This window comes from Amphiura filiformis, chromosome 17 (genome assembly GCF_039555335.1).
Source record: "Amphiura filiformis chromosome 17, Afil_fr2py, whole genome shotgun sequence".
NCBI classification, from domain to species: domain Eukaryota; kingdom Metazoa; phylum Echinodermata; class Ophiuroidea; order Amphilepidida; family Amphiuridae; genus Amphiura; species Amphiura filiformis.
The window spans coordinates 61,347,078-61,373,994 of NC_092644.1; the positions used below are offsets into that span (position 1 = coordinate 61,347,078).

The 26,917-nt window shown below is 37.1% G+C and overlaps 2 protein-coding genes across 2 annotated transcripts in view; one reads left to right on the plus strand and one right to left on the minus strand.

Moving 5' to 3' along the window:
• The window catches only part of LOC140137340 (uncharacterized), a 50,785-nt gene extending 46,877 nt beyond the window's left edge, over positions 1–3,908 (minus strand). The window contains exon 1 of the mRNA XM_072158982.1: positions 3,789–3,908. Within this exon, the coding sequence (XP_072015083.1) occupies positions 3,789–3,908 (120 nt within the window). The remainder of the gene's footprint in view (positions 1–3,788) is intronic.
• Positions 3,909–5,001: 1,093 nt separating this feature from the next.
• On the plus strand, positions 5,002–16,402 carry LOC140138486 (uncharacterized). The gene is made up of 4 exons (XM_072160370.1): positions 5,002–5,197; positions 13,141–13,736; positions 14,236–14,528; positions 14,921–16,402. The coding sequence occupies exons 2-4, from the start codon at positions 13,187–13,189 to the stop codon at positions 15,818–15,820; spliced, it is 1,743 nt and encodes a 580-aa protein (XP_072016471.1). The 5' UTR covers positions 5,002–5,197; positions 13,141–13,186; the 3' UTR covers positions 15,821–16,402.
• Positions 16,403–26,917: the final 10,515 nt, after the last annotated feature.

Genomic DNA, 26,917 nt, shown 5'->3' on the forward strand with positions numbered 1-26,917 from the left:
CAGCTGATGATCTATAAAATGGTTGATAAAAACTTTGCCTTTTTGAAAGCTCAAACTGATGTCTGTACACAGAAATTTACTAGGCCTATTGTCAGGAATGTGACCATTTGGTGGTCACTTTAAAATAATAGGTCATTGATCTTTCCCATGTAAATCTGCCTTGTATGTAAGAGACCAGGAATGGGCTGAATAATAATTGGTATCATGATTCCATTACATGTACATTATTTTCAAAATACAATCCCTGCTTTAGGGTTGTGCAATAATTAGGTGTAAATAAATAAAATAAATAAAATAAATACCCCGGGTAGTGAATTATAGGGGGGCAAAGATTTTTGGCAGGTCGAAAAGTGGGCGGGGGTCAAGCGTTTCTTGGCAGGTCGAAGGGGGGAAGCGATTTTTGTCACAGATACTTGGGCACAGATTCTATATTTATAGGGGTCAGGGTTCGCGCCAGATCGCGTCTTCGCGTCCATGACGCTTTTTTTGAGCGCCGGACGCATTAATTTTGAAATTATCAAACCTTCTGCGTCCGACCGGACGCAATAAATTTTAATGTCAGTCTTCAGAATGCAAGAAAGATCCCTGAAATTCGCCAATTGATCATCAAACTAAATACAGTATTCTCCATTATATGCAAATTATATTATGCAAATTACGTGAGTTCATGGATCTCATACTCCAAAATTAATGCCAGACAACTATGACGTCATAGAAGTAGCAATGTTTATATGGGTGTATAGTTCAGTGGTGAGACGAAAATATCGTGTGTCCTGCTCTGCGTGACAATCTTCCAAAATTATACAAGATTTTCAGGATTTCATAGATTCCTCACATTATTTTAATGCTTCAGCTAGTAAATTTGTGAGTTTCCTCTACTCAAAAATGTAGAACTTCTCTTGATTACTGAAGGAAAATTTGTGTTAGAAAGGACACATGAATAATCAGCTTAAGAAGTTAGGGTGCCGAATTTTGAACCACATTCGGCCTGCAACACTGCAACATGCAATTGCATAACGTTGCCTCTACCGGCGCAGATAGTAAAGTTTGACTGTTTCACATCATCTAGTAAATTCAGTCCTTCCAAATGACAAAATTACCCAGTAATAAGCTTAACAAATGTTACAATTTTCCATGCATGGGGGGCCATGTGGTAATTATTGTCGCAAAATTCTTCAAAACATGATCAGTCACAAAATATCTCCTTGTTTCTTCAATTCTTTATTGTTCGTCTTCAGTACGGTACTCTTAATGTGTTCATATATCACATTACCCAAAAATTCTGAACAAACTTTGGGACCCGAAAAAATTACCCCGGACCCGAAATGTTTGAAATTGGGGTTGAAGGGGTCCAATGGACCCCGTAAATTTTGACCCAGCGCTAACCCTGATAGGGGTGGTGCAATAATTATGTGTACTGGACTGTAACTTACAACGGTAACCTAGACTCGCTTGCCAGTCCTATATACGCCGTACCTATGTATATTGAGGACTGGCTTACGCCATTTTGGATGTCAATGGGAAATACACACTTAGGGGTGGTGCAATAATTATGTGTACCCCGGGGTGAATTCTCAAAATGGTCTGCCAAAATTGCTTGCCCCCCTTTGGCCGTGCCAAAAACCTTTGCCCCCCTTCGATGTGCCAAAAACCTTTGCCCCCCCTTTTGGCGTGCCAAAAATCTTTGCCCCCCCCCTTACACATGCAAGATTTTGGGAACCAATTTAAAACCTTAAATTGTCTTAACATATATAATGCGAAAGAAGCTTGAGCAGGAAATTTTGCATATTTGAACGTGTTTGTAACGCTTTTCCACGTCTTTTAGGGCGTAATATAGAAACGGTGCCCAAAATATCTGTGCCAAAAATTGCTTGCCCCCCCTTCGACCTGCCAAAATCGCTTGACCCCCCTTTCAACCTGCCAAAAATGCTTGCCCCCCTTTGGCCTGCCAAAAATCTTTGCCCCCTATAATTCACCCCGGGGTACACATAATTATTGCACCACCCCTTAACGATTTGCGCCGGTTATAAACTTGAAAAAAAATCTTTAAAATTTCATCAATGTATATTATAAAAGTGGTACCAACCTTATTGTGCTTGCTAATTTAAGACTCGGTTGAAACAAAATTAAGGATCGGATGCATTTTAGTGTCCAAAAGGCAAAATTATCGTCAAAGTTCTGCGAAATCGGCACCCTTGCGAAGGGTTCAGAATTCGATTCGAACGAAAATATCCGATCTTTGCGATCAAAAACACAAAATTACAACTTTAAACATACTATTGGCAAAAGACATTATTACCAAACAATATAGAATAGAAAATTTGACACCATTTTCTCAAAATATTGAAGAAATTTGCTCACTAGACAATCCAATTCCCGTTCAAACGCGTGGGAAACTGAAAGTGCATAATCCCCACTACGGTAACCTCAGGGTGGTGAATTATAGGGGGCAAAAGGGGAGAAGCATTTTTTTTGGCAGGTCGAAAGGGGGTGTCAAGCGATTTTTGGCAGGTCATAAGGGGGGGGGGCAAGCGATTTTTGGCAAAGATAGTTTGGGCACCGACCCCCAACCCGTTTCTATATATTTATGCCCTAAATTGGTTACCGGTATAAGGAAAACATTAGGAACGCATGCAAAATTTCCTGCTTGCTGTGCTCGCATTTATATATGATAAGACAATTTAAGGTTTTAAATTCAAAAGGGGGAAGGTTTTTGGCACATCAAGGGGGGGCAAAGATTTTCTGGCATTATTTATGGTCAAAATGACCCCTCCCTGCTTACCTGCATAACCCTGCCGCCCCGGGTCTGTACCTGCAGTGAGTAGTCCAGTACCAATATCAAAGCACAGTCACACTGACATAACTGAGTATACTGCAAACTGCAGTTCAAAGTTTCAACTCATGTTCGTACTTCTTCCATCACTTCCACTGCACTGGCCTACACACATGAACATGTGCATGTGTGTACATTGCAACACTCAACAGACGAATTTTCAATTTACATGCATACTGCATTGTCGAGATAAAACCATTCATTGATGTTACTAGCTAACTACCGGTATTAAATGACCACTTGACATGAAGAAGATGTATGTTTTATCCTCAGAACCCGTTCCTATTTTTAGTTATTTGCAGGCATGATTTCCACAGCAAAGTGTGTCCTTGAAGAACTTCATCAAATATTTATTTTTGGGTCAATCGAGGTCATAGGAGTGACATGAGCTGTCTATTGCAATATTCACAGACCGTGTCCCTCTTTGAGTCGCTGATTGGTTGAAAAGTTTACTTTGGTTGACGGTCATTTTCAAAGACTCTTGACAGGAACCAAACGTCACGTTAAAATCGGTGAAATTGACAGAAATTCACACTTTTCCAGAACGCGAACGCAGGATAACGGAATTCGGAAGCGCGCATACGCGTTAAAATCAGGAATCAATTAAAATCAATCAATCAATCAACAATTTATGAAAATGAAAGCTAAAGAACGATTTTATTAATACAAATTATGGTAGAAGTAGAAACCCCGGTAGAAACCTTTGTATTTTTGTAGCGATATTATAAATGTTACTAAAATGAAAAATATAATTGGTTTGGATAGGTTTGGATTCATCATCATCATCATCATCATCATCATCATCATCATCATCATCAACATCGTCGTCGTCTCCCTGCACATTCATCTAGGCCTACATCATCATCATCTACTCCGTCACCATATACATCATCACCAACCATTCAACAACATATAATTGTTATATCATTATAAATAATATATCATCAACAGCAACATAATCTTCTGCATCACCATTATTGTATTCATCAACAAAATAATCATCTTCATTATCGTCACCACCATCATCGTCGTCATCACCATCGTCGTCATCATCCTTATTATCATCAAAAATCATCATCAATAATAACATTACTATCTTTATCATCTACATCATCACTGTCTCATCATCAAAAAATCATCATCATCATCATCCTTGTCATCATCGTCGTCACCATTTCCATTATCATCTACGTCATCAAAAACACCATGCATCTTCATCATCGTCATCATCATCATCAACAACATCATCTTCACCATAAACAACATAATCATCTTTATCATTGGGATCGTCAGCATTATCATTATCATCATCATCATCATCATCATCATCATCATCATCAATATCATCATCATCAACAACATCATCTGGACGTCGTCATCATCATCGTCATCATTATCATCATCATCAATATCAACATCATAATCACCTCCGTCGTCGGCGTCGTGTCGTCATGTCACCATCATTTTGTCTTCTTTTTCTTCTCTTTCATTTCATTTCAGTTGCTTTTGTTTTTGGTTTATTTTTTGGTTTTGTTTGTTTGTTTGTTTTTTTGTTTTGGTTTTTTGTTTGTTTTTGTTTTTGTTTGGTTTTTTTGTTGTTGTTTTTTACATTTTGTTTCGTTTTGTATTATATTGACTTGATTCTGATTATTTGTTTGCTTGTTTGTTTGCTTACACACATCAGGGATCATACACGCCTCACCCCTCCCCACACACACAGCACACACCCCACCCGAACATACACCCATACACCCCTCACCCAAACACGTGGCCGCTTAGAGCTGAACTGCTTTGTATACCTTCTCATACAGATTCAGCTTTCAATGAAACTTTATTGTTTTATTAACCATGTGTCTCAGTGTTCCTGCCTGTTTTTTATTTCTTTATTTTTACTTGCTTCTCTTGTCCAAAACAGTGAAGATATTCTTTGATACAAAACCAACAAATATTATTACCATTGATAGAAGTTTACTTCCCATGAAGCACTTCATTAACAAAGGATCCACCGCTAATCCAATTGTTAATCTTAATCGCTGCAATTCGCGGCTTCTTATTTCTTGGAAGATTTCAAAAGTGTTTATGATGCTTATATAAATGACACTTCTCACTTTCGGTCATTGTCACTCAATACAATTGAAATCTGTTCTTTATAGCTCAGTTTGGTAGCGTTGCATCACATCCTTAAAATTATTTTCAGAGGTGAAGTCGTTGTTGCACAAGTACGACGTATATTGATGCGGGATATCCAATTTTTATGCCTCAATATCTTTGAAACCACGGAGTGTATCGTTGTCAAATTGTTCTTAACTATACGGCGAAGATATAAATGTTCACTTGCACAGAAAGAACGAGTCTGAGAAAGGGGTAAGTATACAGTTACATCTTCATTCTTCATTAAATCATCTTCTCTGATAATGCATCCCTCAAAGATGAGTATTGCTGCAAGTTGAAATAATACCATGGCGAGGCGAACAAAAGTTCTATGATTAACGTGCAGCAAGTTTACAGTGCTTCTTGCGAGTTCAAATAGCATCAGCAATAACTGAGACAATAATGAAAGCTAGCTGGATGCATGCCGAAATGCTTCTACGGACGGAGCTGGAAGGAGGGATGGATGAAGATCATTCCACAGATTGATGGTGGTATATGGAAAGCCCGCCGGAGGGCCAGAAACCAACACTCTTGCACGTCCTTCTTTTGCCTGGGCTTGGATGTTTTAAGGTATTCTTCCATTAATCACAGGGAGGTTATGACTGTGTGGCCTCTCACTCAGTGTATCAATGTTCCTGCCACTTCTGATGGCAGGGAATCAGCAACCGGAATATCACAACTTAAAACCAGAGAAGATGAGATCTTCTGAGATATTTAAACAAATTTAAAACAAAGTTGACTTGCATACCAATGTATTCAATTATGTATTGCAAATTGGCGTAGCCGGGATTTTGGAACGAGGGGGGGGGGAACAACTTGTAAATGTGCCGACGGAAGTGAAGTCAATGATAGTGTAAAAGAATTAGGGTCCGAAAAAATAAGGAGGCGTGGGCCGGGATTTTTAAGTCCCTCTATAAATTGGCTAGTTTTAGAGTGGTTTTACACCAAAACATTTTCGTGCACATAGACAAATAAACAAAGATAAATTTAAAATGCACACAGTGTCATCTGAAGTAAAAATTTGTATCACTTCAAAGGTGCAAACATATTTTGAACCTGATAAACAAACAAAACAAACCTTTTCTTCCCACAAACAAGACAAAAGTATATATCACAAGTTCATATCACAAATAAAAGCAATTTATAGTCCGATTTTTCAGTCAAAAGTCAGTATAAAAATGAATTCTGTATATTTTATAGTTCAGCATGTTATTAAAACTGGTCTCTGGCATATATTTATAGTGGCGAAGATGAAAATCGTGAAACAAATGTCCTCCAGACCGGAATAGAGTTTTCAGATTCTGATGATACGCGTGGTGGTTCAGGTTCACGATGATAGTCAGTTGCCTTAGAAGAAATATAATTGCACGGAGTACGAGAAGAGATGGGCATCCCAGATGGTGGAGTTGAAATGTCCAAACTCCGTGGTTGTGATGAATTCATGGTCCTACCTGTACACTTGTCAACAGCTGGGGTGGATGAAGTGACTTGTACTGGTGAACTTGACATTGAAAGTTGTGTAGTTCTGAACATTGATGATCCATTTGAAGGAATTGTTTTAGCATGTTTAGTGGGTAATTTACTACCAGTGACACAGTTGCCATCACGCCCAGTTATATTTACTGCTTCTGAAGTCCTTCCTGAAACACTGATGGGTCAGTCCATGTCGAAACAGATTGAGTGTACACCCACCCTCTTGGATTTTGCTCTCCTTTGGCTCAGGGGTACCTTTCATGGATCCCTAGGTGAGGTCACAAGAAAAAAATTCAAATTCCACTTCGTTTGCGAATGGCGGGCAATCAAAGTTTGGCGACCTCGACCAAAATTGTGAATTTAAGGGGTCCAAATGACAAAGTGCTCTCTTTGAGGGGCACTTTCTTCTTAATTGAATCAGTTGTGATCCTCTTTTGAATGTGGTCACTCACTGGCTGTGTCTGAAATACCTAATGCCAAAAAGATAGATTTCGGAATTTCGTTGGGATTTCAGAGGGGTCAAAATCAGCACTTCGTACTGTTCAATCAAATTATCTTGATTTTGAAGGACCCATGATAATGTCACAGTGCACTTATAGGTCCTAATTATGTTCAGAATGGATTAACCATATGCCAATGTCTATGAGCAATTCAAAAAAAGAGGAATTTCTAGACCCCTACAGAATTTTAGGCCACCCCTAAAGTGGTTCAGCCACAAATGGCACTTAAAGTCGGCAAATTTTAATCCCTAATAACTTTAGGTGTACACCAGATATGAATTTCTCGTCTTTTGCATCTGAAAGAATGTAGTTTAATGTTACTAGGAACATAAGATTTGTTTTGTATTTTTTTGTGTTTTAGTATTAAGTTGACGCTTTCAAAAATAGTCATTTTTGCCTAACATACCATGCATACAGGATACGGTACAAAATGCCAATTTTAGCATGATATTTTTTTATATTTTTGATCACTTTATAGCCATTTGTATTATTTATCCTGATATTTCAAGTTGCTCTTGAGTCAAGTAATAAGAAAAAACTACTTTCTAATCCTCTGTATGAATTTTTAAGGGGGTCAAAAATGCACTTCCTGGCAACGATGCACATGCAAAGTACAGGTTATGGGGGTCAAATTTTCAGAATGCTCCCAATTATGTCAAGTAATATATCAAATTACTCGTATGGTCATGAGGATACCAAAAATGTATAGTTTGTTATGTGTCAGACCTTTCAGGAGGGCGCTATGACGAAAAATGTTCATAGGTCAACGACCTTTTTGAAAGTATCAAAACACAAACAATACAAAACAAATCTTATGTTCCTAGTAACATTAGACTACATTCTTTCAGATGCAAAAGACTAGAAATTCATATCTGGTGTACACCTAAAGTTATTAGGTGTCAAAATTTGCCGATTTTAAGCGCCATTTGTGGCTGAACCACTTTAGGGGGCCTAAAATTCTGTAGGGGTCTAGAAATTTCTCTTTTTTGAATTGCTCATAGACATTGGCACATGGTTAATCCATTCTGAACATAATTAGGACCTATAAGTGCACTGTGGCATTATCATGGGTCCTTCAAAATCAAAGATAATTTGATTGAACAGTATGAAGTGCTGATTTTGACCCCCTCTGAAATCCCAACGAAATTCCGAAATCAATCTTTTTTGGCATTAGGCATTTCAGACACAGCCAGTGAGTGACCACATTCAAAAAGAGGGTCACAACTGATTTAATTAAGAAGAAAATGCCTCTCAAAGAGAGCGCTTTGTCATTTGGACACCTTAAATTCCCAATTTTGGTCAAGGTCGCCAAACTTAGATGGCCCGCCATTCGGAAACGAAATTGAATTTGAATTTTTCTTGTGACCTCACCTAGGGGTCCATGAAAGGTACCCCTGAGCCAAAGGAGAGCATAATCCAAGAGGGTGGGTGTACACTCAGTCTGTTTTGACATGGACTGACCCTGATGATGTCAAAGACGATAATTTCACCTTGTCCAACACTGGCACGCTTGTGTCTAGGGTTCGGTTTAGCAATTCCTGATTTATGAATAAAAATGTCTTCTGCATTGTCTGTTCTGGTAACAAATCCATACCCTTTTGTCACGTTAAACCATTTCACAGTTCCCTCAACATTTGTTGCAATTATTGGTACAGGTGTATTATCAGGTGAGGTAGAAACATTTGAAGTCGAAGAAACATTCACTGTCTTTGGATTCTTGCATTTGCAAGGCTGCTGATGCACAAGTTTATTTTCCAGTTCTTTAACTTTGCTTTCCAGTTGCTGTAATCTCTTTAATAAAGTCTCCATTGCAAAAACTGATGTTGATATAAAACGATACTACTTGGTGATAAAATGAAGAATAATACAGATGACACAGAGCTATTTGTTGACAACAAGATATTTATTTTATATGAAAAGTCCTCAAATGCAAAGTGGTGGAGGTGGTCTAGCAAGGAGCTGGCATGTTGGAGACCAGAGCTAGACTGACAAACATACCAGGTCAAAAACAAAGGGAGCATTATGCTAATTATTAAATCTCTACTACAAATTTTATTATCACCAAAACATATAATAACCATAGGCCCTGAGTGGCATTGACCTTGTTAAAGAGATGGGTGACCTATGCAAATAAGAGCAAACATTAGACTGGAAAGTGGAAAGGTCAACTCACATTACATAATCAGTTTCCAGGCAGAGAACATGAGATGGGCACATGTCTTAAAGCATGACTGGGGTCAAATTGATGTAAACAAACCTTAATTTGACTGAACTTGGAACAACTCATGCATTTTTGAGGAAAGAAACACAAATAATTTGCAATACAAGTAAACTTCCAAAATGAGAACAACATTTGTCACTTCCAACACATTTTTATGAGGAAGTATACCTTAATTAATAAGATAACACAAAATAATAGATAAATTAAGATCAGGTGATGACCCTAATAACAAGTTTCGAAATTTAGAAATGTTGTCACACTGCAGAACATTTTTAAGTCCTACCATAATCATGTCTTTCAAAATGACTATCCAAACAACAAAACTAATAAACTTTCAAAATATCAAAAACAAAACAATGCATAATCAAATTCTGCTGATTGCTATTAATTAAATAAATTGGTTCTGTACACAATTAGATCAATATTTTTAATGATCCTCAACCAAAAACAATCATAAACAAGGCTCATTTTGGTGACACCTAAACAGAACAGATTCCAGCCAAACAAAATAATATTAATTAGTGACCAAAGTTGATGACCTTACGAATTTACAGTAAGGGCGCATACTACCAAAAACTTTTCAGGGCACATAACACTATAATAACATAAAAATAATACACATCTAGAAACAGCTGATCGTTAACAATACAGGGTTTTACACGATTGCAGAAATGATGGATTTGACACCATACGAAAAGATAAATAAACAAGGAAATTTGGAAAGCTCAAGACATGTCCTTTAGCAGCCCTATTAATTTTGCGGGAGAGATCATAAGATTTTTCAGGCAGATCACACAGAAAATGACCAAGTTTAATGATTGGCGGAGCATACTTCTCCCTAAACACAGGCTAGTCCTCTTTAAAAATCATACTGCAGTCACACTCATGCAGTTCCTTTAATTCGTTATCTAAATTAACCGTCAAAATTCCGTGCGAAAAATACCCTAATTTTTGTCTTAATTACTCGGCCCAAATTTTGTTACAATAGATACAGGGTGTCCCTGAAAGAACTGTATCGTCGGAAACTTAATTGTTTGGGTATTTTAACGCCACAACTAAACATAAGTATATACTTGGCGTGGTTAAGGAATATATCAGCTTTCACATACTTTTTGAATTTTGACAATTGACCATACCGTTCTTGAAATATAAGAATTTTACGAAATTTTCAAGCCTTTCCACGGATTCAAATATCAATCGATGATCTTTGGCACAAAACATGGTGTTTTTCAGCTAAAATGGAAGATGCACAGGGCAATTTTGGGGGCCCTGGGCCCACTGGCCCTATGGTAAATCCGGCCCTGCCCCCCCAAAAAAAAATCAGTTACCGACGATACAGTTCTTTCAGGGACACCCTGTATAATTCAACCTTACCGTTGATTAGTGTATCACTATAAATAATTCCTTTTGTGCGGATATCCAACGCCAGGAAAGTGTACCTTAAAAACTTGATTAATTAAGGCTTTGCTAGCTCCAGATCCTTAAAATACCTGGTATAGCTCTGGTCTACACTGCTGATGAAAAGAATTCCTCAGAGCTCGTCAAGACATCAAGTTATGGAAGACTTGGAAGGCCGGGCTTGAAAGACAGATGACAGTTCCTCTGAGCTCACCAAGACATTGCAATTATGTAGAAAAGAGGTCACAAGACATCACAGTTATGTAGAAAAGAGCTCAGTAGTTCCGCAGAGCTCACCAAGACATCCTGGTTATGAAGAAAAGGGTTCCTCGCAGTTGCAGAAAAGGGTCCCTCACAGCTCACCAAGACATTACAGTTATGTAGAAAAGAGTACTTCAGAGCTCGCCAAGACACCGCAGTTTATGTAGAAAAGAGTTCCTCAGAGCTCACCAAGACATCGCAGTTATGTAGAAAAGAGTTCCTCAAACTCAGAGCTCACGAAGACATCGCATTTATGTCATATATTAAACAGGAAGATTTAGACACACAAACCAATATTATAAATCTACATTCGACAGCATAGTGCAGACTTATTTTGTATGATTATATGCACTAGTCACCTTTTGTTGTCTTAGGAATAGTGATACATTCCGAAAGCTCTCAGATGAGCAAATTTTGCTTCGAGTAACTGTTTAACTTTCTTCATCATACCCTGGTCTACTTTGATTGTTATGTAGTATTTGTTTGTTGCTTGTTTGTACCAGAAGTTAAATATATTTTAGGGGAAGGTATTTTAAATATATTGCTGAATAATTTATTATGTTGTTCTTTAATTTACAATACAAAACAGACCGTGCATGCTGTTTATACTGTGAGCAGGTACAGGGAAACTTAAGAAGGTGCTATTTATTATTCTATTGAAAATTGGGTGCAAGCAGTGGCGTAGTCAGGATGTTTTCAGAGGGGAAAAGAGAATGTTTTTGAATGTTATGAAAATGTTTAATATCTTTTAATATAACCCGACATTTAAACGTTTGCTGGGATACAGTGGCGTAGCTGCCGGGGGTAGCAGGGGAAATTGCCCCCCTGGCAATGCCTATTTGGGCCCCTGCCCCATTTGGGCCCCCCCCCCTTGCGCAGGGCAAAATAATAAAGGAGTGAAGAGAGATGGAAAAAGGGGAAAAGAAAGAGAAAGAGAGAATCCATAGGCCAACGATATAAGGTGCGGATAGAATTTGAACAATTTTAAAATTTTGTTAAAAAATGGAACTATATTATATCAAAATGAAGTCGCTATCCCTTGTATTCCTTGGAAATTATGGTCATATATAAGCAAGTCCACTTGCCCAAGAAAAAAACTAACAATTTTCCTCCAGAACCACACTTGGCACATATGTTGCTTGGGTTAATATAGGATAAAAAAAGCCCATGAGCCACCTCCAATTTTCCCCCAAATCTAAAATGGCGCCGAAAATCACCGTTCGTGTAGGCCTACAACAAATCATTAAAATACCATGTTTTGACATCTTCATGTGAAATAAATGCCACCATTTCTCCTAAAATGTATCCAGATACAAGCAAAATATATAAATTGATTAATTTCAGTCAATGTCTCATCTTTTGACATAAAGATATTCAAAATGGCTGCCATTTGCACTGTACAGGTTAAAAGGTATTGAAAAAATAATGTTTTGACATCTTTATGTCACATTATGTGAAGTAAATGCCACCATTTTCACCTAAAATATATGAGTAAAATATACAAACAGATTAACTTCAGTCAATGTCTCACCATTTACCATTGAAATATTCAAAATGGCTGCCAATGTTCAGGTTAAAAATCATTGAAAAAATAATATTTTTATGTGAAGTAAATGCCACCAATTTGACACACACTTGTCAAAAAGGGGGTAGTTATACGTTTTTATGAAGTCTTTGGTTAATCACCTCGAGTAAACTAAACTGAGCTCAAAAAGAAACTTATATTTTTTACAACTTGTGAATCACAAGGTCATATCGTAAAATACTGTCAATCAAAATGAACCAAAATTACACACAGGATTACTTTAATACTCTACTCAAAACACATGTCAGTAACCAAGCAGTTGTCCAACTGACACAACAGCAAAATACACTGTCATGGGACAGCTTCCTGGACTTCCTCCACTTTCACAGCCCAACATTTGACACACAGCACAAAAAATCTGTGAGAATACACACAAGATCCTTGCACAGATAATAAAACGGTGCTGCTTTCTGCTTTTCATACACTTTTTTCATGAAACAGGGCTGGGCTGTGAATGTGGTCCAGGAAGCTGTTCCATGTCAGTGCATTTTGCTGTTGTGTCAGTTGATAACTGCTTGGTTACTGACACGTGTTAATAGTAGTATTGAAGTAAACCTGTGTGTAATTTTGGTTCAATTTGATGGACAGGATTTCAAGATATGACCTTGTGAAAAATTATAAGTTTCTTTTTGAGCTCAGTTTATGTTTAATAATTGAGCCTGTGGTCAATGGATATAAAATGTCATTTCGTTTTACTTTGTTTCTTTTTATATTTCAGGTCTAATATTTAACACCTGGCAAAATTAAAATACCACAAACGTAACATGACGACCTCAGGAGAATCTCTCAATTTAGAAGTCATGTCACCGGCAGCTGTGGCTTATTTATTGGAAGTCATCTCTGCTGACATTAATAAGGTGGATGAAATTAACAGATTACGCAAGAATAGTGGCAATAAACCTGAAGCTGACATCTCATCTGAAAACAGGACATCATCATCTGATGAGTCCTCTTCCTCGGCAACAGCATCATCACCTGGTAGTAGCGTCACATCTCCACCACCTGACACCACTGTTGCCTTGCCACCTGTTTCGACTGTATTCTCGTATGATTTCTCTGCACTTTGTGCCGCTCAAACCAGTATGACTTCTACTTTGGTTGATGTAACCAACAGCCAACATCAGCAGCAACGTGATACTATGTGTACTGAGCTGAAAGCTAACAAAGAAAAGCAGTCATTGCAGTCCAAGCGACCATCAACGAGTAGGAAACATATGATAGAGGTAGATGATGTAAGTGATGATGATGGCAATCGGGAGGATGAGGTGACGTCTAGGAAAACAAGAAAGAGGAATCGGAGCAGTACTAGCGAAGGTAAGGGTTGCAGCAGTATAGATTTGTTGATTGTTGTATGGTATATGCCCTGGAATTATGGAAACATTTAGGCCTCATTTCTGCTAAAATGTTGGTCTAAAACTTTGATGAACCCAACCGTGTCGTCAGATCTGTTAAATTGCTTAGTTTTGGAGAACGTTACAAAATAAAGCACAATTTTGATCCAAACATTTTTGGACAACATAACAAAACAATTCTTCAGTAAGACTAGATATTAAGATCTCAGAACTCATTTTAAATATTGATTTTAAATTTTGACCAACTTCACCAGTCCTGCATTACCATCTGATTTTGACAAAGTGTAACTTTCTGGTGAAAATTAACAAAAAACAAACACCCCCCCCTAAAAAAAGTGACATCTTTTGTCAGGAATCATTCTGAGCTGGAAATAAAAGAGCAATATGAAAAATGAAGTTCTTACTCTCATGTTCAGCAAACCTGTACATTTATAATCAAAATCACTTTCAAACTTTCACAGGAAACTGTTTATCACGGAGACGAAAATTGTCATCAACTCGGTCATTCACCAAACCCAAATCGCCTGGACTCGAACCCTCTACCACAGCTGTTGTCCCGTCTACACATAAAGCTCCATCAAAGGCTGCCTCAGATGATGTTGCCAAGACAACAGACAAACCATCCCGGTCAAGACGATTTAAGGAAGATGAGTTGGCATTTCTGGATGCGGTGTACAAGACAGAACCATACCCAGATCCTATGATAACAGAAAGGTTATCCATTCAGTTAGATGTACCAGAACATAGAATAAAGGTAAGGTATTCATTGTGTACTTGATGTTTAATGCAGGAATTTAAGGACATCACCCCAAATTAAAAAGAAGTAAGATTAAAACTGCAATTTAAATAATGACATTTAAAGCAAAAAGAGGAAAGCTTTTTTGAAAACATTTTGCATTCTTCTTCTACTTAAAATAATGATGTTGCCCATGTTATATATGAGAAAATAGATGAAAAGCAGTTAAACAATACCTTAATTCTCGCATGTCCCAGATATCAGCTCTGTAATGTTATCATGCTATCTACAGTAGATAGCAACATTACACACTACACATATACCTAACAACTTTTAGACAAACAAAGACAATCATTTTCGATTAAACTAGCTGATTTAATACTTGTCATTTTATTTTTCTCTTTGTCTAGGTATGGTTTGCCAATCGTCGTCATCGTCAATCACGTGCCCAAGATAACAAAGCTGCTGCAGTCGTTCAACATACTACAGTTAATCAAACTGTCACAGTCGCTCAACCTGCTGCAGTCACTCAATCTGTCAAAGTCATGCAACCTGCCGTAGTCACTCAACCTGTCACCGGGCCTGTCACAGTTGCTCAACCTGTCAAAGTCACTCAACCAATCACCCAACCTGTCTCTCAACATGTCACAATCGCTCAACCTGTCTCTCAACATGTCACAATCGCTCAACCTGTCACAGTGGGAAAGAAAGATCATCAGTTGGTGACAGAGACAGCTGCTTTACCTGCTGAGAGCAGCAATGCATCATCAGCATTCCCTAGTGTACCATCACTCACACCTCAATATGGTATGGTACCATCCAATTCACCATTCACACCTCCATATGGTATGGTACCATCCGGCTATGAATACACCCATCAACCTTCGACCCCATCACCAGTACAAGTACAACCACCACCACACACACCAGACTTTGCAGCTGAATCACGCCGTAGATCTCAGATAGCGACGACGATCCAATCGCGTTTTCCATACTCATCACCTGCTTTGATCCAACTTGCCAATCAGACTATGTTATCAAGATCAGGATTGAATCCATACCATCATCATCCCATGAATTATCCTGTTGGAATGTCATCTTATCCACCAGATGGTTTCAAATTACCTCCTGGTGCTGATATCTGTGACTTGGCTAGAATGCCCAGACGAAGACCATCAAGTTATAACAGCTATTATTGGGAGCCACCTATCTTGCCTCCATTAACTCTTGAGTCTACAAGTTATACAGATGGTGTATCACTCTCACCTGCCATCGATGACAGTCCCAGTCCTTGGCATTGGATGCCATAAAAACTATTGGTCTAATCCATTTCAAATCTACCATATTCCTCTGGAAGATTTAAGAAAAGTCTTTCACAAGGGTGTATGTTTTTCAAATGGAATTTACTCGGATTAATTATTTTGATACCCATACTACCCATGTAAGGCTTTACCTATATCCTTTTGAGTATTTAAAATGTAAGTTTCCCAATTATCTATTCTATTTGAAATCCATACTCCCTCTGTGGAACACTTTCACTAAATGTTCTGGAGGGTGAGTGTGGATTTAAATGGAATAGTCCATTCAATGCTCTACTTTGTAGCTTTTTTTTAGTAATCAATACTCTGGTGCCAGCCCATCTATACCTATTGCAAACAAATTCAAAACAAAAACTGCTTCCGTCCCAAAACCGCAATTCTTAATGAAAATGGTTGTGGCGTAAACTCTGACACAAGTATTTTGGTTGTTGATGGGCACAGAATCGGACTTCAGATTATAAAAAGGTGCTACAAAGAAGACAACAATGTAAATTCAATATTGTATGCACTCATAGACCATCGAAACAGGCCCGTACACAGGGGGGGGGGTGCGTCCCAAATTTGCAAAAGTCTAAAAAAGTCACAAAATATCACAATTTGCGAGCGTAGCGAGCAAAAACAAAAGGCGTAAAAAAGGTCCAAATTTTGGGAAGAAAGTCCACTTTTCTCAAAATTGCCCCCTTGGAAAAAAAAAAAGGTCCACTTTTTCAAAATCAGCACCCCAACAAAAATCCTGCGTGCACGGGCCTGCATCGAAACATATATTTTGATGGTCTATGATGCACTATATACTGCTATATTTTCACATGAAGAATTTGTTGCAGATTTCTAGTTTTATAATTTGTTTGTTACAAAAAATATTTACAGTACAGTCCAACCTCTTTTATCCGGCCATGATGGGAATAAGTGAATTATATGTAATTCTGCATTGAATGTCAGAAGTGCTAACATTGAGACACCAAAAGCTTACTCAAAATGGAGTAATAACACTGAAAGATGGTATTTGAGTGCTAAATGCTATAGTTGTGTTATTCTAAATGCAACAGTGTATGAAATCAAGCTCTCTAAGCATTAAAAACATGTTTTTTCTATGAAGATCACATGTCCGGATAATAGAGAGATCCATATAAAAGAGGTCCGAACAAGGGAGGCTGGACTGTATTGTCCAATTATGTTCACTATAACTATTTCAAAAATTCACAAAAATCAACCTTTGTGAATACAATATGTAAACTTTTACAGCGTTTACACTGACAAATATGTCCTAGCGTTTGTAAATGGTTCGTAAACTGTGGAGGTGTGTGTGTTTTGTCACATTCACACTGTGGAGTCTGCTAACAACCGTGGAGCTCCATAGTTGAAGATAACCTCAAAAATGGGTTTTTTGAGCCATAGAGGGGGGTATACCACCTGTCATTTTCTGATTAGAGCAACCTCCACAGTATGGCGGTTGCTGTGAGATTTGTGTAAAAAAATCTCCCCAGTTTGAATGTGGGTGTGTGAATCTCTCCAGTTGGAATATACACACACCTCCACACTTGCCAGCATTTACAAGAGGGGGTGTTTTAATTTATGTGAGCTTTGTCTGTTTCCAATACTGAAAAAGATAATTCAATTGCATGCTGCCAAAAGTGTCTAATTTATTATCAAATCCTAACTGTCGTCCAGTCTGCTAACACCATGATGAAAAAGCCAAATTTTTTAGTTACAATTCCCCAGATGATTTAATTTCTCTTGCAATTTTTAGTGTGTGAAAATGTTTTATATAACTCATACAAAGATTCTTATCATTTGATTAGTCAATTACTATTGAATATTTTTGCTATTTATAGAAAGACTATTGCACTCCGCGCTAGTGCACTAGTCCATTTTCCATTGCACTGGTGCACAGCTACCATGGCAACGCTGACAGACACGGGCGTATATCGCGAGCGGTGACCACCTCGACTTGCCTATTATAGGTGTGGGTGACGCTTCTAAAATAAATACAGTTTGTAATTTTATTTTGTTTTTCTGGTGATTTATAAAAAGTGGATAAAGAATTTCATATGAGTTATATAAAACAAATATTGAATGCTTTTATTCGTTCATTGGAAAGAATATTTTCATTCGGTGAAATATGAACTGTTCCATTCAACTCGGCAAAGCCTTGTTGAATGGAACAGTCTATATTTCACCTCATGAAAATATTCTTACCATCGTACTCATAAACATTTAATAGTTGTATAATAAAGCCCCGATGACTGAAAATGTATAAAGCCCTGATGATTGGAAGCAACTGCTCTAGTACTTTGGACCATGTGCAGTGATATCAGCATGAATTTGATTGGGTGCAGCAATAGCAAACGTTCACTCAATGCACTGAAATACACACACGTTGCTGTAAAGACGCTGCATAACCGCATGCGAAATAGCTGCCTTGAGGCATAGACATCACTGACAGCACTACATGTAGGCAAAACTACTATAGCACAGCATAAAAGACCTTATGACATAACTCCTGAAAGAACAACAAAACATGAGTAGGGTGCAGACTGCAGAGAAGCCAAACATTGTCAGCTGTTTTTCAGGGTTTAAATGTTTTTTTTCTTTCTACAAAGTGTTAAGTTTATCAATTACTTTTAAGGCAGTTCGGATGGCAGGAGCCATGTTTTTCCAGTTTTAGCCATTACTTTTAATTAAAAAACTGCAGTGTACTTCATAATAGAGAAAGCCAATAATCACATTTCGAGGGTTGACAAACAGAAGGCCTTAACTCAAAAAGTGCCTTTTTGTGAAATATCAGTAAAATAATATTTTGCATTGAGATGTGACCAAGTATTATTGTGTTATAGATGCAATAGGAAGTTGAATTGAGTTAAGGCTTTATGATTTTAAGAATCTGTGGGTATTACAGATTAGTTTGGTACCAAAATCTCAAGATGGCCAAAAGTGATTTAAGGTCTTCTGTTTGTCAACCCTCGATTTATACTTTCTATTCATAGGTCCTACAGTTTTAAAGTTAAGACCAATCAAAACACAAGTTTGAGTGTTTTACCCCTCAAAAGAAAAACCATGCACATGGGGCAGAAATGACATCCCCTTTTATCAAGCTTTGGGATTTCCTTCATATAGTCCTACCTCAAGTCACCGGCACAACATGTAGCTTTGAAGTTCAATGTGTTCTGCGTTAGCTTAGCGTTACTTGGTGCGTGTACCTAAATCTATGCACGCGATCAACATGCTGCATGTACATGTAAGAAACCACGCTAAGCCAACACAGCACACGCTGAACTTCAAAGCTAGTGCCGTTGACTCGAGGTAGATACCGTATATAGACTATAGAACCCATACCATTCCTCTTGTGTGTCAGCTTTATATGTCTTAATATTTGAGTGGAAACACTGCAAGGTCATCTCCCATCCAACCCACCTTAAAGTGATTAAGAGTTCATGTGGTACATCATAAATTTGTATTCATTTGTAAACATTTTATTTTCACTCATAATTATTTTTGTTACATGTGTTTAAATAAAAAGATAAGTATTTTACATTACTAAATATACTTTGCTATAGTTACAATGTGTGTGTATTCTGTGATATAACATTTCGTATGAAGAGTCCAACATGCTGAATTTTTATTGCAGCAGTGCTTTTGTTACAAAGTGACATTGGAAGCAACACAAACCTCTGAAAATGAGGGGAGAAGCCAGCTAATGCATTTTCTAGGGTATATAGTGGCGTGTATTGCGGAGTTAACATGCTACATCAAAAATTCGTATTACTGAGTAATTTTTTATTACAATTCATAGTTACTTGCTCATTTATGTGTTTGAATTAAAAGATATTTTACATGACTACAATCCCCGAAATATGTCTTGAAACATTGAAGCGTCTTTAGGGAAAATAAGTCCCCCCACTCCCCCGTGCAATGTTGAAGCGTGCAAATGTGTTCAGCGTGTCTCCAAAGTGTCGCAACATTGAATGATGGGGGGTGGGGAAGGGACAAGTGTTAATTGATGGCCCAGCTTTCTTCTAATTCCAAATATTGAACATTTTATCCACATTAAAATACACTTTTGATTTCATTCAAGATGCCTAAAGCGTTTCAAGGACATTTTTCGGGGATTGTCCGAGGCAATCGCTAAAATTAACATCTGATTTTAATCTTTTGGCTATAACTTTAAAACTACTTGAAAGAATCACTCCAAATTTTCAATGAATATTAGTTAGTGCATAAGCTATGATGTGAATATAAAATAAAACAACTAATTGTATCAATTTTGACTATATCGCCCTGCACTACAAGCAGGTTGCACCCATCACCTGTGTATGTCTACAATCATAGATTGAATACAATAGCGCTCTTTTCATACATACTAATCTTACAGATGTGAGTGATCAGCATGATATAGTTCAATGCATAGGTACCGCGGGAAAAAATTTCCATGACTATTTATTAATAGATAGGCTATGATGTGGGCACAAAATAAAACAACTAATCTTTTATTTAGATAGTGGTCAAATAATTCTTTTGTACTGCATCCATTTGCATATCTTCTGGAGCGTGCCTATAGAGGAGATGATTTGAACTAATGACCTTATGTGCAAGCACTCTATAAGTAAATACTTATGAAAACGTATGAAACTTGAACGTGGGAGTGTGTGGGGGGAGGGGGGGGTTACACGATAATCGATTATCGATTTTCCTCCACCACCCTCAACCACACAAATATAACCCCCTAATCATCCTTAGCGACTGCGATTGAACATGACAGTCTGTGATCATCATTTCCGTGTTAGGTTTTAGAATTTAATTGAATATTGACAATTAATTGATCATTGATTGTCGGTTATCGACTGTCTATTACCCCCCCCCCCACCACCACCAACAACTCAAACACTGCTTAACAACGACATCTACCGGCGTGGCGTGTTAAATAAAGACTGTGATCACGAACTCCTGACAATTGCTATATTGCCCATATTCATGACATTTAAAGATGTCCGGATCTATGTGTGTCTTTATTACAATTAAAAAACAATCAATTATCATGCCATAGATAAATTAGGGTTTTAAAACTTATTTTCGTGTTTCACAATGTCAATTGTCATGAATATAGAAGAAAAGTTTACTGGTTTGAATAAGTCACACACAAAAAAAAGAAAAAAAAGTGAAACTGTTGGGGCTCGAACCACTAGCCTTTCGTTTCACCGTCTGAAGTACTGTCCATTACACCACGCTGTCATGTTGAAATAATTACGGGATTCTGTGATATATGGGTGCGCATTGCATTCTCGTGATTATGAAAATGGTAAATCTCGACAAACGATTTACATTTGCTAAAATCAGTAAAATGTAAATAATGTTAGAGCTAACAAAACGTAAAATAGTAAAATTAGATGTAGTTTTGAACAAGCTTTCAAACAAAACACTTTCCAAATAAAAGTTGACACCAAATCGGCCTAAATTATGAATTTTGTCAACGGTTTACCATTTCTAAATTAAAGAAACTCCTTGTATTAATATTCAGTATTAGACTATGGTAAACCGTCAAATCACTATGTGATTCAATGGGACGATTTACAATCGCACTTTACCATTTCACGCAAATAAAATGATCAATTTTAAAGATATTTCTGCATGAGTAGGCCTACTTCATGAGCGTACTAATGCGAATTTTTTATTGGTTCGTTTTTTTTGTTTTTTTTTTTTTTTGCTTTTTTTTTTTTTTTGAAAATGGTGATTAATGGTCGTTTTTTTGACTATATTGCCCTGCACTGCAGCGTTCACGCGATACATATCCACTGAACTATATCATGCTGATCACTCACATCTGTAAGATTAGTAATGTTTGAAAAGAGCGCTATTGTATTCAATCTATGATTGTAGACATACACAGGTGATGGGTGCAACCTGCTTGTAGTGCAGGGCGATATAGTCAAAATTGATACAATAAGTTGTTTTATTTTATATCCACATCATAGCTTATGCATTAACTAATATTCATTGAAAATTTGGAGTAATTCTATCAAGTAGTTTTAAAGTTACAGCCAAAAGTTTAAAATCAGATGTTAATTTTAGCGATTGCCTCATACAATCCCGAAATATGTCTTGAAACATTAAAAGCGTCTTTAGGGAAAATAAGTCCCCCACTCCCCCGTGCAATGTTGATACGTGCAAATGTGTTCAGCGTGTCTCCAAAGTGACGCAACATTGTATCATGGGGGTGGGGAAGGGACAAGTGTTAATTGATGGCCCAGCTTTCTTCTAATTCCAAATATTGAACATTTTTATCCACATTAAAAATACACTTTTGATTTCATTCAAGATGCCTAAAGCGTTTCATGGACATATTTCGGGGATTGTAGATCCAATACGATGGTGAAGTGATGTAATAACAAGATTTAACTACCACAGCAATAGGTGAAAACAATTTTTGAATATATCACACTGTACTGGTACCTATGCATTGAACCATACCATGCTGATCACTCGCACCTGCGAGATTAGTATCTTTGAAAAGGCCGGTATTGTATTCAATCTGATTGCAGACATACACCTGCTTGTAGTGCAGCACGATGTATTCAAAAATTGTTTTCATCTATTGCTATGGTTGTTAATCCGATTTTTACATAACTTAGCCAGCGTATATCAGTAAACATGACTGTATATAAATACATAGACGCTTTGCTACAGTCCTGTTTATTATGTGATACTTGGTATACCATTTTTCACTGATGTGGAAGTGACGTCAATGCCTTGAAGCAGATGTTTCGCTTGTGTAACTATGTGGCGCCTGTATTATACTAGTGCTTTTAGCGAATGCTAGCATTTTGAGGCTGTGCCGAAAGAAATGCGCACCAACGTCACTGCCACATCAGGGTGAATATGGTATAGTCTAGTTATATGTGGTGTGATCAAGCAAAATCAGCCAGAAGTTGGGCATACTCAATTTTCATTTTTTTTTCAATGATTGTATAATGCATTTGCAAAGCTACATTTTGCAGAAAACCCAATTGAAATTTAACATTTAGTTCTAAAGATATGTACAGTTGGAAATATTTCCAAAACAATATGCAACAAAAGAAACTATATGACCAGTTGAAATATTTCCAAAACAATATGCAACAAAAGAAACTATTGTCTTTGTTTGGCTATATCTGAAAATCAATACATCTGACTTCCGACTGATTTTACTTGATCATATCACATATGTGAGTATGTGACCATCCACCACGAAGTGGTAGTAAAGTCAGCTCTAGATCATTTTCTTTTTATTCCAGATTTTGAAAGAATGCACTTTCAGCTTTACAATGACACCTCAACCAGAATCATCGGACATCTAGAAGTGAAGTTATGGTTCATCAAAGGTCAAATTCCTAATATACTTTACATAGAAATCCAATACCGTTTTTGATTGTATCTCAAATGGAAAATGCCGACTTTACGACCAGTTTGTGGTGGATGGGCACATATATTGAAAAGTCCAGAATACAGAATTTTGAAGACAACAAGAGTATCCATGATAAAAATTTACAAATTGGAAGGCCAGTACAAACTTATGAACAGTGAGGACCATCGATGTCAGGATTAAAAAATAAATAAATAGATATTCCTCCCAATTTTACTCATATCTTCTACGTCCACCCATACATGATACATCTGCTATTAGTTCATCACTCAGTATTTCCATCCGTTGTTGGCATGAAAAGCCTTACTTCTTGGGACCTCAGTTATACGATATTATCACATGACCTAGGACATTAATTTGCTCTTTTTCCCCAGCAACTTGGATCGATTTTCTTTCCTTAATAAAGAGCATAAATATCACAATCCAATCATGATATACAAATGAGGTAATGGTAAATAGATCACAGGGGTTGATGTACATAGACCGCTTGATCACTTGTTCAAAAAAGTTCAAAAAAAGATAACTAAGTCGAAGCCAACCAATTTGCATGTACTATATGAACGATAATTGTACAAGGATTACTTGGCGACTTCAAAAAAAGAAGAAAAAATTGGCCTTCGGCTAAAAAATCCGGTAAAACTTGAAAATTTATGCAAATTCAGCCCAAAATCCAAGATGGCGGCCGTAAAGTGAAAATTGTCAGAAGAAGAAAACTAAATCGAAGCCAAGCCATTAACATGTCTCACATGATAGGTAATTGCATACAGATTAATTGGGGACTTTAAAAAATGAAGAAAAAATTGGTCTTTGGTTTCAAAATGCATAAAATGGCAAAAATCCAAAATGGCGGATATACGAACAAATGATCAGGGCCAACACCTGTGAGATATTCCTCCCAATTTTACTCATATCTTCTACGTCCACCCATACATGATACATCTGCTATTAGTTCATTCCTCAGTATTTCCATCCGTTGTTGGCATGAAAAGCCTTTCTCCTTAGGACCTCAATTGTACGATAAATAGCAACTTGGATATATATGTGACACGATCTGGTCCATGGGAGCCGAAGGCGGCAAATTTGAAATCGACAAAAAATATGGAGTGAAAAAACAATAAAATGCATAACAAAATATATGTCAATAAACTTCAGAACTTCAGAACCAAGTATGCTAGACCTTTGATGTTTTCAGTATATGATAGCCTAATGTTTATATAAGGTAATAGTTATAGTAACTCAATTTTCAAAAATGCCTCCTTTGGCCCCCATGGACCAGATTGTGTCACATATTTTTATATATATATCAATTTTCTTTCCTTAATGAACAGATTAAAGATCACAATTCAATCCTTATAATATATACAAATGAGGTAATGCTTAAGATAAGTGCCACCTACATGTACCACCACAAGCAATTACTATCTAGTGATTTATAGCAATAGATGCAGATTTACATGCTACATCATAAACGCATATCAATTGGTAATTTCAATTCCTAATTATTTTTGTTACAGGTGTATAAATTAAAAGATAACTGTATGTATGACCTGACTAGACTGAGACCAGTAAACATAGCCATACATGTACATCTAGGTATAGTATATACATAGGCACTTTGCTGTGATTTTGTGCGTATTCTGTGATACTTGGTCAGACGAACTTGGTCAGATACTTGGTATCTGACAAATATGCTCTTTTCTACATGCTCTTTTCTACATGCTCCTTGATACGGTACTTGGTATCTGACAAAACCAACATGCTGAAATTTGATTGCAACAGTGCTTTCATTATATCTTGAATTGTGAAATTGGAACCAACACAAACCTCTGAAATGGCATAAAATCAGAATTCAATCTGAAATACCACTAACCACAACCATGCCACTTGTAAATGAATTGTTACACAATCATTATCTGTAGAGCTTGATTTTATCATTCTTACCCAATACATTATCTCTTTTGACAACAATGTTCAGAGATAGTATTTGCCATTTTCCACACAACTAATTGGTTCAGTCATGTACTTTTGACCAGTGATGTCTGTATGAATTTGATTAGGGCAGCAACAGCAAATGTTCACTCAATGCACTGATATACACGCACGTAAAGACACTGCATAACCACATGTGAAATAGCTGCCTTGAGTTGATGCTTGGACATCACCTAGGCCAAAAGTACTATAGCACCAAAAGACTTGATTCAAACTCCTGTAAGAACAACAAAACACAAGTAGGGTGTGGAGAAGCCAAACATTGCCAGCTGTGTTTTTAGGGTTTTAAATCTTCTACCAAAAGAGAGCAGTTTAGCAATAACTAATATTAAAAGTGATTTACTGCAATTGAATGCTACATCATAAGTTTGTATCAATTTGTAACTTTTTATTTCAATTCATAATTATTTTGTTACATGTGTTTAAATAAAATAAATATTTTTGTATGAATCTTTGTCTGGCCTTTATATTCATATATATATATTATATTCATGTTTGGCTCTACTCCAGCACTTCCTCACTTCTGCAAAGAATATGGTGCGTAAATAAATAAGGTACATGTACCATTCAGCTACAATTTGTCTACTTTGAAGTACAAAGTAAAGTATGCAGTAAATTACAGTTTTTGCACGCCTCAATGTCAAAAGGAATTGTTGCTGCTGTAAAGTCATTTGTGGAGATGTTCAATGGGAACCAGTTCCATGGTGTATTGTGGTATAAATCTTCTTTAGATGAAGATATAAACTCATATTGCCATAATTGCCTCCTATGGCCTAGTGATCAGATCATGTCACATTAGTCCTTAGTACTCCTTTTGTACAACTGAAAGTGTTGCTGAACTGTTTCATCATAGAAGATTCTCTTTGAATCATAGCCTGAGAGAAAGAGATGAGTAAGGCATGTGACACAACTAATTGCTATATACATATACACATACATATATGCCATGCATGCTCTTGTTCCTTTCATTACGATTCACTACCTGGAGAGAATTGATCAAAAATTGAATTCCCTCCTCGGGTTCGTATCTGTCAATGAGTTGACCAGATCACAAGGATGTCATTATAGCTAGAGGCAGTATATAACACAAATGGGTCAATGAGTTACATAAAAATGACCTTGTGTGGTATTTGATTCCCAGGAAGTGAGTTTTTCCTGAGGCAATTTGTGGTTAAATGTTGATCACTCACTACAAGTTATTAACCGTCGATTTGGTTGAAAAAGGAGGTGAGACATGATCAAATCTCTCCAGGTAACAAAACATAATGTCAAGTGAATTACCCTTTGATCTGTTGTTTGATCCTTGAACTTTGTGAAGTAACTAACATGATCACAGCCTGTGAGAAAGAGGCCAGTGAGGTGTGTGACATGACTAATTGCGCCATGCATGCTTTTGTTCTTTTCAAGGGGATTACCTCTTGATCTGTTGTTTGACCTTGAACTTTGTGTAGTGACTACCCAAACTAATTTCAGTTGATGTTGCATGCTATTCTAGTTTAATGGCCATATTCATTTTCTATGCTTTCTTGATGTTAGCATATTCACTTGGCAAAGAAGTTTCTCATCTTGCGTTTGCACCACACTTTGCAGTGTCAAATTGGACATACACATCACTTGGCTGATTGTTTGCATCATTGACTCCCATTGCAATGACCACTGGCTACATCTGGATTTGATGTTAAGCATTACTCTTGTATCAACCGCTA